Source organism: Thermobia domestica, chromosome 16, assembly GCF_964235325.1.
Source record: "Thermobia domestica chromosome 16, izTheDome1.hap1.1, whole genome shotgun sequence".
Lineage (NCBI taxonomy): Eukaryota > Metazoa > Arthropoda > Insecta > Zygentoma > Lepismatidae > Thermobia > Thermobia domestica.
The window spans coordinates 103718399-103732236 of record NC_137469.1 but is presented as its reverse complement, the minus strand read 5'-3'; the positions used below and the strand labels follow the sequence as shown (position 1 = coordinate 103732236).

The 13838-nt window shown below is 36.2% G+C and overlaps 1 protein-coding gene across 2 annotated transcripts in view; it reads left to right on the top strand.

Moving 5' to 3' along the window:
* cwo (transcription factor cwo) overlaps window positions 1-13838 on the top strand; it is a 193494-nt gene that overhangs the window by 95996 nt on the left and 83660 nt on the right. For both annotated transcript variants that reach the window (XM_081742866.1, XM_081742865.1), the window contains exon 2: window positions 7721-7780. In XM_081742866.1, coding sequence (XP_081598992.1) covers window positions 7721-7780 — 60 coding nt within the window. The remainder of the gene's footprint in view (window positions 1-7720; window positions 7781-13838) is intronic.

Here is a 13838-nt window from a genome sequence, read left to right as displayed (position 1 = left end):
TACAATCCGTGAGAGTCGATCCGCCCCTGTAGCATATAGCTACAGTATGTCGTTTTCTGAATTAATTGTTCGCATTTTCTGTAGATATTGCTCGTTTTCAAGCCACACAGGTGTCATCTTGCGGCATGTGAGCTATTTTGGTGGACAAACACCGTGTGCGTGGGTTTTCTCGGAGTTTTCCGTTCCCTCCTACTTTCTTCATTCCACCTCTTCAGTCATTTCTCATCATCACCGTCTCCCTTAGCCTTGGTGCATAGACGTGGGACGTTAAACTAGATACATTTCATTTCAAAGCATATTAGTGGTGTTATTCTTCCAAAACTGAAGATGAATGTAGTAAAACACAACAATACACTGAGCAAGGCTATGTGATAATATGTAACAAAACACACAATTACGTAACAGTTTCGACACAATAACTGTCTCTTCATCAGACTTTCACTCCTTCTCTGGAAGTCTGATGAAGACACAGTTATTGTGTCGAAACTGTTACGCGATTGTGTGTTTTGTTACATATTATCGCATAGCCTTGCTCAGTGTATTAATGTGTTTTAGTACAAAATGGAAACAAGGCCTGATAGAATAGTTATAAATGTAGTCTTGAACATCGGTAATTCCGTACACCATAGGTGCCGACTATATGGGTATGGCCTTGGCTCCGAGACACAAGCATCCGTGGGAAATTTTTAATGTGTGCTCATAAAATTATTACCGAAATAACATTTTCATTACATTGACAAAAACTTAGTGCATGTGACGGCAAGTTTGATTTCATTGGCGGATGCTTATATGCTGAATAATTATTTATCAATATAACTTTCAGCCTCCTTAGGTATACAGCACATCGAGGATTGAGCGATACAACATTATACTACAACAGTAAATCTACTATATTATAAAATTGAAAGTGATTATGTTGTGACTCCTAATCTCTTGAACCACTCGCTCGATCTCGATCAAATTTTCAACATAGATGAGGCTTGGGCCTGGGAGTGTTTTCATCATTTCACTTTGACGATAAAACTTAGGGGAGGGGGAGTTGTAAAATAATTATAAAAAACTTAATAACTCTTGAACCAAACGACCAGTCTCGATCAAATTTTTAACATCGATAAGTTTCAAGCCTGGAATGTTATTTGTCAGTTCACTTTGACGGAGCAACGTAGGGGATGAGGAGGAAGTGGAGATATACAAAAATCAATACAAATAAAAATAAGTGACTAAGTTTGTGACTTAATAACTCTTGAACCACCCGACCGATCTTAATAAAATTTTAGACATGTATGAGATACGGGACTGGAAAGTTTATATATATATATATATATATATATATATATATATATATATATATATATATATATATATATAATATGTTTCACTTTGATAGTAGAACCTAGGCGGGGAGGAGTAGACGGGAAGGCATATATAAAAATAAATAAAACTTAACTCTTGAACCAAACAACCAATCTCGACCACAGTTTCAACATAGATGAGGTTCGGACCTAAGATGGTTTCTGTCATATCACTTTGACGGTGCAGCTTAGGGGAGGGGAGAGAGATTTAAAAATGATCGAAAATGACCGATACTAGAGTGAAATCAATAGTTTTGGAGGTCGCTGAGAAAAACAGTGACACTTCCGATGCGGTTAAAATCCAAATTCAGCCCCGTAACTTGCGGGAGGGGGAGGAAGGAAATATATGAAAATTATCAAAAATGACCATTATCAATGTTGAATCCATGGTTTTCGAGGTCATTGAGATGAACACTGACACTTCCAATGCCGTGCCTTGCAACATGGGGGAGATCTATACATTTATTAAAAATGATCGATGTTAGTGACAAATCCATAGTTTTCGAGGTCTCTAAGATAAACAGTGACATTCTGATGCCATTTAAATTCAAATTCAGTCCCGCAACTTGGGGAGGAGAAGGGGAGAGAAATATAAAAATCATCGAAGATTACCGATATCAGAGAGCGCTTTAGTAATAGTAAAAGTGACTGACTAACGAAATATATTATTTAATAATAATAATAATAATAATAATAATAATAATAATAACTCAACGAAGTAGGTAATTGATGCTGGTAATCATATTCACAAGTGAGACTGATTTTGTACAGTTATTTCAAATAACTTGGTGTTTGATGCGTTATTTTGTATTTCTAATATAGGTCAAAAGTATTTAGAGTTTACAGGAAAGACATAGACGGTTGAGTTGTTTTTAGTTTTCACTCAAATTATTCTAAAATATTAAAAGTTTTGATTATAATAATTATTATTTTAATTTCCTCTCTCTTTTTTGGTCACTATTGCTAAACATATTATCATCATCATCATCATCATAGCTATTCTACCATTATTGGCAAGTTACTTGCTGCAACTGAGAAACTTCGATGTACGATTGTCCTCAGCTAGTCTCTTCGTCTTGACGTAGCAATTTTCTGTTTTTAGTACCTTTCTTCAGCTAGTCTTCTTCGCTTCCTCCCCTCTTTCCTTCCACCATACCCTTTAGCACGTCCTCCTCTGCCAATATCCCAACCGTCACTCTTCCTCCTCTTATCAATATCTAAAATTCTTCTTTTTTCCCCTACTGCTAATATTTCTAACACCTTCTCATTCGTTTTCCGTTCAACACAGCTAATTCTCTCCTTTTTTTTTCTTCATGCTCACGTTTCGAAAGTCTGCAATTTTTTCATCGCTTTTGCGTAATGTTCATGTTTCTGCCCCATAGAGTACATATTGGATTCAGTAAAACAAAACCTCAATATTTAATTGGAAGGTTGTTTAATACAAGGATTAGTTAATCGTAGTTGAAAAGAAAAATCTGACGCCTTTAGAGTGTAAAAATAATTTTGCAATTCATGGTATTTCAATAATCTGTGTCGTCTTGATTTTCTTTCATGTGTCTCAGGGGTATCCTCCCCAGTTTGGGAACCTGTGGAGTTTTGGATCTGTTAAAAATTTTTTTTTAAAATACGAAACGTCGTGATTTATCTTGTAAGTAGTGAAGCGTGGGCACCCATTAAAAAAATAAAGGTCATCACCTATCTTGTATACTATCATCATACTTACATGAAGGTGAGCTATGTTACATTTAGAAATATACATTGTATTTCCATTACTATTCGAGCATTGTAGAATTTATTGTCCCTTATATCCAGAGTAAAATTTACCTATGAAAAGCATAAGATTCCTTAAACGCAAGACTTGCAAGACTGTTGCAAGCAAGACCAAGACCAAGTGTTCCAGTGCAAGACCAAGACCAAGACCACCCCGGTCTTGGTCTTGCATTTGCTCATCACTAGATACAACTGTAATTTCACCACTGATTTAAAAAAAAAAAAAAAACTGTTGCGAGGGAATTAATTCAAACCCATTCATCGCAGTTGAGAGAAAAATTTTGAGGCTACAGTATGCTGTGCGCTTGTTGTTAAGGTGGAAATAGTTATATTTCTACGTATTTCAATTATCAAGAATAAGGAATGCACAAAAATGTTGACATTATTTCCTACGGGGTGCAAGAAAAGTGTCTGTAAAAGAAATCATGTTATATGAGACTACCTCCTTCCTCCCTCCGAAATCTCGGAACTAATCTTGATTTTTCTTTTCGCTCTTTTTGGAATGAGAATAGTAATACTATAGGGTCTAGTCAGCGCCGTAACTTAGATTTTTTGTGGGGGGAGGGGGACAAGCAGTAATACGCGTATTTCCCCCCACCTTAGAAGGTTTTTCCTAATTCCCTCTTTCCAACTTTCTCCTACTCTTTAAGGCCCCCCCGGAGCCTGCGAGGCCGTTAGTTATTCCCCTGGGGCCGTTCCATACATGACAAATTAATTAAGAGAACAATATTGACAAATCTCAAAGCCGTACGGATAAATATTATTTCTAGGACCCTTAATATATATCGAAATGGGCCCACGATTTTTTTTAACCTTTCGTGTGCTGTTTTGTTTATGTAATGTAGTAAACCTGTTTGATCCATCATTTATGATTTCAAGTTCGTATCGTATATGGAGTAAGAAAAGTTTGTCTTAAAATGGGATCCCCTCGAACTTGTGGAAAGTTGCCCCCTGGCCCCCACAAGTTACGGCCCTGGGTATAGTACATTAACAAATTATTCCCACAGCACTTCACGTAAATTGATATGAATGAATCCAATGATGCTACTGTACAGAGTTTGTTTGTACTTTCCTTTTAAAAGCGAACTCAATACTCAAGCTTCGGTTACTATGGCGACAACTTAACAGCAATGTTATCTTTGTTCAGCATCATTGCTTACGTTTCATTCAATTTTTGTGTATTTTTTATTGCTATTACTATTCGTTATTTTTTCAAATGGTTGCAGTTTTATAGTGTAATCACGTGTTTTCTAAGAGTTATTTTATTTTCTCTTCCTCTGAAGTGGTATTAAACTCTCCTCCACCTTCCGTTCTTCGTTCGGACCGGAAATCAAAGGCTTGAGTCTAAAGTTACTATATTGCAAATGTTAGAACTGCGTAAGAAGCTCTTTTAACAACAAAGGATTTAATGTAAACATTTCTTCATGGAAATACAAGCTTTTGTGCTTGAGACTTGTTTTTACTTTGTACGTAAAGAGAGAATAGCCTACCACGTATACCGGTATACTTCCTGTTTGTAATTAGCTAGTTTTATCAACCTACACTATCTTCTTAAAAGCTATTCTCAGTCGCTCAATTTTGCATTTTTCAAGATCAAATAATGGGAAACAAAACATAATATTACATTTTAGAAAAACACTAGTTTTTCCCCGAGTCTTAGGCTCACTACACACTTAGTTTTGTCTACATTTAACAAATTTATTCATTTTTAGTGTGTCCACCAACCTCCCGCAAACTCCAAACTTCATGTTTCATATTTATGTAATTTAAAGACTTCATTATACAGGCAAGCGATAGCTCAGGTAGCGACATCTTTAGCGTAAATGTTTATTAGCGAAATGATCTTTAGCGTGACACAGACTGTGATGTTTACCGTTTATTATTAGGGTATCAACTTAGAGCACGGAGTGTATATTATGAAAAGAAAGTAAGAATTGAAGACCTATCTCTATTTCAGAAGTGCAATATGAATATTGTATGTCTTGGCTTAATGATATTGTGTTGTATTTATTGGCTGAAATAAATATATGTTCTCACAACTTACAACACTTCTTATGTTCTATGAATTCCAATAGTTTGCTTTTTGTTGTAATTTTTTTTTAGAAAAACGTCAAATTTTAAAATTTCTGAAGACTTTTCCCTAACTTCAATTCACTGTACTTTTGTAGCGAATAGATATATTTCAGGAAAATTAAGTTTGTGTTGCACAGCAGTGTTTGAAGTTTACTATGACCTATAATGTTCTGAACTGTAGTTTCTTAAAACAAATCCAAAATTGAGATCGAAATACGTCATTCTAGAGCAAAGAATTGTCTATCCCTATAAGTTGAGCGATCCACATAATGAAACTCAAAACATACAGGGTTTAACTTAATGTAACAAACATCGGGAGCTGACACTGAAATAAGCAAAAAAAAAAAAAAAAAAAAAAAAATCTCTAAACATAAGCATATTGGCAGAGTTAGCGAGCTACACCCTGTGTACATAGCATCTCCAGTGGCCAATATATTATAAATATTAAGACTAAAGACTAAATAGTATTAGTTCATCACACATTATTTGAGGGTCACCGTAGCCATGAAGCTAATAAAACCTCTCGTAAAATAATAGCCAAATGGCAAGCGCATGTATTTTTATGTGCGTCTTCCCAAGTTAAATCGGGGGAATGCTTTCGAGTGGTGGTACGGATCTCACGTTAAATATTATCTCATTGCCTTGGTCGGGGCACAGTGACTCGGTGGTAGGCCACTTACCTTTGGTGCATGGGGTCCCCGGTTCGATCTTCGGTGAAATAAGTTTGTAGTGGACAACATTGTGTCCTTGGGTTTTCTCGGGTATTCCAATTTTCTCTCACATTCTCATTCCACCAATTCTTCCATCATTATTCATTTGTCTTAATCTTCCGTCTCTCTCAGCCTAACGGACACAATCTTGAGACGTTGAACTGAAATACTTAATTTCATTTTCATTGCCTTGGTGTTAAATCGGGATGATAAATCTACCATCAACCAAGTCTTGCTCTGTTTGTATATAGGTGAAAAGACACACAAAAAAAAAAACTGTTTAATTTTTTTTCTACTTTGTTGTTTGGCAAATTTTAGACTTTTTAAAACAATTTCAATTTTAGTGCAGAAATAACTACATTTCACCTTTCTTGTCCTGATTTAAAAAATGCATTTAAATGTATTTTAAAGAGGAAAAAAATAGGAAGGAAAGAAAATCGGTAATTCGGTGGACGCAGTGGCTTTTCTATGTCCAACAAACTTTTCGAAGAGCTACCACAGTAATGTTTTTTTAAAAAAAAAGTTTCAGAAAAATGTTCAAAACTATTATTTACAATTCATTCATAAACTGTAACCTCAGTTAATAACCTATTTTCGGTGCTAAAGAAACATTTTATGTAGGAGCATACGTGGAATAACCATATTATACACTTTTACTACCGTGTTAAGCTAACGTCATGACGAAGATGACTATTTATGGCCTAAATTTTGTAAACTGAACTCAGTAGGTTGTAATAAAGTATCTGAAGCTCACAATAAGATGTTTCCTGAATGCAGGACGAGATGTAAGCGAAATTTTATAATAAAATAACCTTGCATTATTTTTTCACTTTATTGTACTTTTGTTTTGCTTCCCAGTTTAAATTTTAAGCAAATCATAAAATGCGTATAGTAAAATGTGTAACTTTCAGGCATTTGATAGTGGTTAGGCAACCAAAAAGGCGCTTATGATATGCTGGGTTGTATAATTTATACTTGATGGCAATCAGTGTAATGCCAACTAGAAATCCAATCAAGACAGCCAGTCTCGAACTGAACATACGTTTTGCAAATACTGAATATTTTAAATTCACTATCTAGTTGCAGAATCCTCAACATGAAAACAAAATATGGTACTTGAAAGAAAACCGTAAAAATCTTTTTCAAAAAGATAACCCACCCCCGAAAGCCTGTTCTTTGCGTCTCTAGTGTAGGAGTAGTTCTTAAGAGTTTTTAAATTTCATAGGATGATACTTGAACGACAAGATGTAATAAACAATATGAAGTGAAGCGTCTTCCAAGTGTATTAGTTAATGAAATACAAGATAGGATGGAAAGATGTTCTATAGCAAGTACTAGAAGAAAATGACCACGAAATGCTTGCAACAGTGCTGCATACATACCTAAATTTTCTTGTAATCCATTTTATGAGTTCAGTGATATAAAAGGATATTGAGAACTCTATATTTTTAAATAAAAATATTTAATGGTCAAATATATTTTTAAGTGTAGGTACGAGCTTTCTTCAATGTTAGCGTAGATAGGATCTTTTAGTACTCGCGTCTTAGTAACCGTGTCTTGGACTCAATTTAGTCACGTACCATTTTAGCCTTGATTCAAAGATTCATGCTATTTTTCACGGATATAATGAATACTTTTGTAAACATCCTTGATCATCTTACCTGTTACTTCTTTTTTGTCTTTCAACCAAACGTATCATCCTACAATATACCTTCACTGACTTAAGAATTACTCTGTATGTATATTAACGTTTTATTCTGTATAGAGGTGAAATGTATATATTGGTTCTCTGATTTCTTTATTTTCTTTTCACAGTTCATCTGTAAACAGGCGACCATGCAAGGAGGAACAGAGTATCTTTCGTTATTGTGATGGGTGAGTACAGAAAATTTCTATTTTAAAATCAGCTATTAACTAACACATTTCTCCACGCTTTGGCTGGCAATACACTAACATAATAAAATGAGTCATATTAGATTTGACACATCCTGCTAAAGACAGAATTTTTCATTTATTCCAACCTTTCTACATGAAACAAATGACGGAATAAAACTACGTTTTATAGCAACTACGTATGTGTATTTTAAATCTGCAACATTTCAGTATTCCTAATAAGATCGTACCTTGGAAACACCCTATATAACATTATTAAATATATCTATTCTGGGGATCTGTTCTAAACAATGTAGCTTAATGCGACCACAGTGCAGTTATTTAGATACGTATGTGTATAAAGTTCTCAATTTTGTCAGAAACCATTGTTGAGTGGATTCTGCAGAATAATAAGTTAGTAAAATAAAATAAAAGCTAGAATTTTATTCTTTCAGGAAAATGAGCGTTACTCGAGCACTGTCTGTGACAGAAACCAAAATGTTACTCAAAGGCATAAATAGAAAAATTGCTTCCGATATATTCTTTTAACGTGAACCAAATTAAAATGTCACCAACATAAATCTACAAAGTAGCATGAACAAAATTTTTATTACTTTTTAAAGATACTTTCTGGAGGTAACAAGTCAGGAGGCATTAATGGTTTCTGTTAAATAGAAACAAAGTAATAGATTAGATTGTTCAAATGTAATTTTCCATACGTGAAAAACTGAGGAGGTTTAGGTACACAGTGAGGCAATTTGAAATCGAGTCTGGGACTGTAGAAAGAAAGTGTGTGAACACAGAAAGTTTCTTTCCTTGGATCACTCAAAATACCTCCTGTATCCATACGTCGTTGCGCCCTAGTCGTCAGTGCATAGAAGGATTACTGAAATTTCTTTTGTGGAATGCTGTTGAGGGCTACGACAAAGATTTTCTTGATGACCGTTACGTCATAAAAGTACGAACCTTCGAGAGCAGACTTGAGTTTGGGAAATTAAAAAAAAAAATCATCGGACGGTGCCGGATCTGGTGAATAGGGAGAGTGGGACAATACAGATCCCCTTTGGGACAAAAAATCTTGCATAGTCACTATCTTGTGACTTGAGGTATTATCATGGAGCAGTCGCTACTGAACATCACCCAGATAATCGGGCCTCGCACTTGCGATACGTTGCAGTAACCACTTCAATACCTCAAGGTAAAACGAGGCATGAACTGCCTGTCTTGTAGGCACACATTCCTTATATAAAAAGTCCACTCATAGTGTTTGTCCAATACATAGCCTACTTGGTGGGAGCTAGGATCAAAACCAAACGATCAAACCAGGAACCCAGTACGCTAGAAGTGAGCGCTCTATCACACTGAGCCACCTCACCATAATGAACTTTCATATGACCTTATTAAACATCGCATTGCCTTATGATTATAGAGAATTCCAGGTTGTTTGCTGAATGTATACAGAGTTTGGCACTAGATGTGTGTCCCTAGTCCATTCCTGTATTATGTTGCTGAGGTCAATTTTCCATTAGATGTTGAAACGGACATTTCATTTGCACCAGACCAGTAGTTTAAAGGTTACTAGCAACTACGTACACTTCTAACGTAACACATTATACAGAATACTTACCATATATAACTTAGATATAAATTATATTTACATACATTATACATAAAATGAAATCTTTCAGTTTAATGTCCCACAATTATGCCCTTTAATCTTAGGGAGACTAATGACTGAGGCAAGTGAATGATAATGGAAGAATTGGTGGAATGAGAATATGGGAGGAAACGGGAATACCTCGAGAAAACCCACGGGCACGATGTTGTCCACCACAAACTAACTTGTCCGGGGATCGAACCAGGGACCGCACGCACCCTACCACCGAGTCCCCTATATACACTATAGATATACAATATAATATATAGATAATATATGTTGACTATGTATTTAGTAGACTGCATTTCTACAGGGAATTTCGTATGAAACGTCCAGGTCTAATAAATCACAATCAGATGTATATAAAAGGATGAAACAAAAAAATTAGGAAATGTCAAAAACACATTAAGTGGAGCGTTGTGCTTGCCGCACAAAGTCTCCTATTATCATAGAACTCTGGAAGTCATCTGAAAATTTAAAATTACAAGATACACTATCTGGTACATCATTGAAAAGATCATAATAAATGTAAGCAACTTTTTTCAATATACAAGGTCTGTATGATAAGTAATGAGACTCGCCGCGCCGCGGCGCGCGTGTCGCTGGAGCGGGTTTGTCGGTGATGGAGGATGTAGGGGGGGGGGGTCCGAGCAAAGCAACGCACCGCGCGTCAGTTGGCTCCGAGCCTTAGTGGAGCGCGGACAAGCCTTGGACAAAGCCCTTGTGAACATTCTTGTCACGGCGGAAAATCAACAAACATGGAGGGTTCCATCGAACAGCGTTATGCGATCAAATTTTGCGTTCGCCTGGGGAAAACGGCTACTCAGACGCTTTCTCTCATCACGGAGGCCTACAAAGAGGAAGCCCTATCCAAAGCCCAGGTGTTTCGTTGGCACAGTGCGTTCCGGAACGGCCGGGAAAGCGTTGAGGATCTGGAGAGGGCTGGACGCCCGACAACAGTGACTACGGACGAAACTGTGGCAAAAGTGAAGGATCTCCTGAACTCAGACCGTCGATTATCGTTGAGATTGATTGCTGATGAACTCGATATGAACCACACAACAGTGCACAAGATTGTGACGGAACAATTGGGAATGAGAAAAATCTGTGCGAAACTGGTGCCGCGAGTGTTGACTGACGAACAAAAGCAACGACGTGTTGATTGTTGTCAGGAACTGTTGAACCTCATGAACAGTGACCCTAACTTTGAAGATGACGTCATAACAGGTGACGAGTCGTGGGTGTTCCAGTACGACCCTGAAACGAAACGTCAAAGCGCGGAGTGGCACACTCCTGCGTCCCCGCGCCCCAAGAAGGCCAGAATGTCGAAGTCAAAGGTGAAAACAATGTTGATTGTTTTTTTTGACAATGTGGGGGTGGTCCACAAGGAGTTTGTACCCCAAGGACAAGCCGTCAACGCCGCCTTCTACAAACAAGTCCTTGAGAGACTGCACAGGAGCGTCAAGCGGAAAAGACCGGCGATCGCTAGCCGGTGGAAGTTGCATCACGACAATGCCCCTGCCCACACCGCCTTCTTAGTGACCTCCTTTTTGACCCGGATTGGGGTGGAAGTCCTTCCACAACCACCCTACAGCCCAGATGTGAGCCCGGCCGACTTCTTCCTCTTCCCGAAGCTGAAGCCACGCTTGAAAGGAACCCGTTTTGCAGACGTCACAGCCATCCAAGCAGCAGTGACCACATTTCTAAAGGACATGCCGGCTGCTGACTTCCAGGGGGCGTTTGCAGCGTGGAAACATCGATTGCAGAAGTGCATCGACGCAAGAGGAGAGTACTTCGAAAGCTTTTAAGTCCCTGTACAGATCAGATCAATAAAACAATGTTTCCAGACCTGGTCTCATTACTTATCATACAAACCCTGTATAAATGATTTACAATATTGATTTAAAATCATTGGAATAAAACTAAAAAGTACCAGTAAAAAAGACAAAAGGGGATTAGAGGCTGGATTAAGGGAACAAAGATCTGAAAAGACAACAGAAAAGGTACTGGAAAATTATCTATTTTTCAAATGGGGGCAACATTTGACACATTTAGTACTTTCGAAGAGTACCTGCTTTTTAAGTATACAGCTAAAAGTCTTAACTCGGATAAAGATCAACTTGCTCATACTATTTGTTCTTACCTTTTTACTCTTAAGTGATGTAATACTGATAAAAGTTTTTCGTCGCTTCTCTTAAAGCGACTACTTCTTTTCGTCTGTAACTCCAAAATTGTCGTTTCTCTTTTTGTAGCTTAAGTTAAAAAAGAAAATAAACTTTCACGTTCTTCTTTCCTTCCTCATCTATTGCAATTTAGTATTCTCCTACTCTTCTTCTATTCTTCTTCGTTGTTCTCGTTCACTGTGATGCTTTTCTTGTTTTTATTTATCTCTACCTTCTTGCTTCCTGTATATTCGTGCCGCCTTAAATATTTTCTTCCCTTTGCTGATTTCTTTAACTTCTTTGGTAATTGTGAAGCAAATTTCTCTCTCTCTCTGCCTACTTCTGTGCTATGCTGCTGATTATGGCCTGAGAAATCAGTTTTTCTTTTTTCAGAAGTGTTATTATCCTTTGGTGACGCTGTTTTAAGACGTAGAAGTATCAGTAATCACTCTGTATCACATACATTCCAAGAGCCATTAACAGAAAACTATGACAGTTTACCATTCGTAGACAAATTCAAGAAAGGATCAATTTGGACTATGTCTTCCTTGAATGAGTGTTTGTACAACTATGTTTGACATTATTTTACTATGTTACGTGTAAAAGTTTTCTGAGCTTATCTTCAGGTGTAGGAACTCTTGGATTTGTTTCTAAGGAGGAAAAATGGCCAATTCCGAGGAGAGGGTGCTAGTGGTTAAAAACCGACACAGAAGCTGTAACACACACATACACAATTAAATATTGCGGTTCCAGTTCATTTAAAATTACTTGAATAACCACCAAAACTTACTACGATAATTATTTCAATAAATTAAACTATTTTTGTTCCTTTAAATTAAAAAAAAAAAAAAAGAGACACTTCCATTAGCTATGACTTCCTCATTTATTATGTTTTTAACAGCATAAAGAAAACAAGTTTAAACAAGTCTGGCCACAACATTTGTTATCATAAGGTACCGGACTATTATCCTTGCCCTAAAACTAAATATACATAAACGATATCGTTGTAAAGCACAGTTGCGAAAACACACATACTTTGATGCACATGTACACATAATATAGAATATAAAACTATTATTTTCGCATATCCTTATTAACTGCAGTAAATAAATTATAGTACTAGGGCTATAGTATTTTTAATATAAATATATGAGTAAGCAAATTAGTATGTCTTGACATGTATTTACAATAACTGAACACTCTTCGAAAAATTTCGGGAGGGGGCAACTATTCTTCCTTGCCACGGATTGCGGGCGGCCATGTTCAGGTGGGTTATTGAAATTTATAAATTTGGAAGAGTGACTAATGTTTTGTGTCTGAATGACTTGTAAATCCTTCTGTGGGACTTTTGGATAACGTCATTATTTGTTGAGCGATTTTAATTAAATTTGTGTTGATTATACATATTTCATGAGTGTTTTTCTTGATATCGTTTTAAAATTTACGTAATACGTGACTGCTTAAAAGAAATGATTGCGGGTGTCGTTGTGATGTCGCAAAATATTTTGTAAGTTTTCGTGGGCATTTTGGAGAAGCGTTGTTGCCAATTCACCTATATTGCTCGACTTTCTTTTGTATTTGCAGAAGAAGAAATAGTTATGGATTAACCATTTGTGCGCACTACATCCGCCTGGAAAAAAAAATCATCTAGTTAAACGCGGTTATTTATTTTCAGAATGTGAGGAAACTCCATGCCACATAAATTTAAACTGTACATATTTCCTTGAAATTCTTGCACCATTGCCGGACATCTTCCGGAAGTCATTGTTGTATACCGAAAGAAAGAACTAACAGCTACTGTAATACCACAATATACCTTTGAATGTTCTGTGTTCACACTATACCAACAGAAGTATTTTTTCCTCATTTTGAAATTATAAATATGTGAAATTATTGCTAGTAGTGTTTTCCTATGTCTTTGAGCCTTATTCCATGTTATTTTTCGATCGCTTACATTAAGAATCGCTCTCTCTCTCTCTCTCTCTCTCTCTCTCTCTATATATATATATATATATATATATATATATATATATATATATATATATATATATATATATATATATATATATATATATATAATTATTATTATTATTATTATTATTATTATTATTATTATTATACAGTATATCGGGTGTTTCAGTTACAAACTGCAGTGCTTATTAATTATAAACTGCTGAGTTGGCAAGTACACGTTTAAAAAAAAGGGGGGGGGATTTAGGAAGGTATATTAAATGGATCGCTC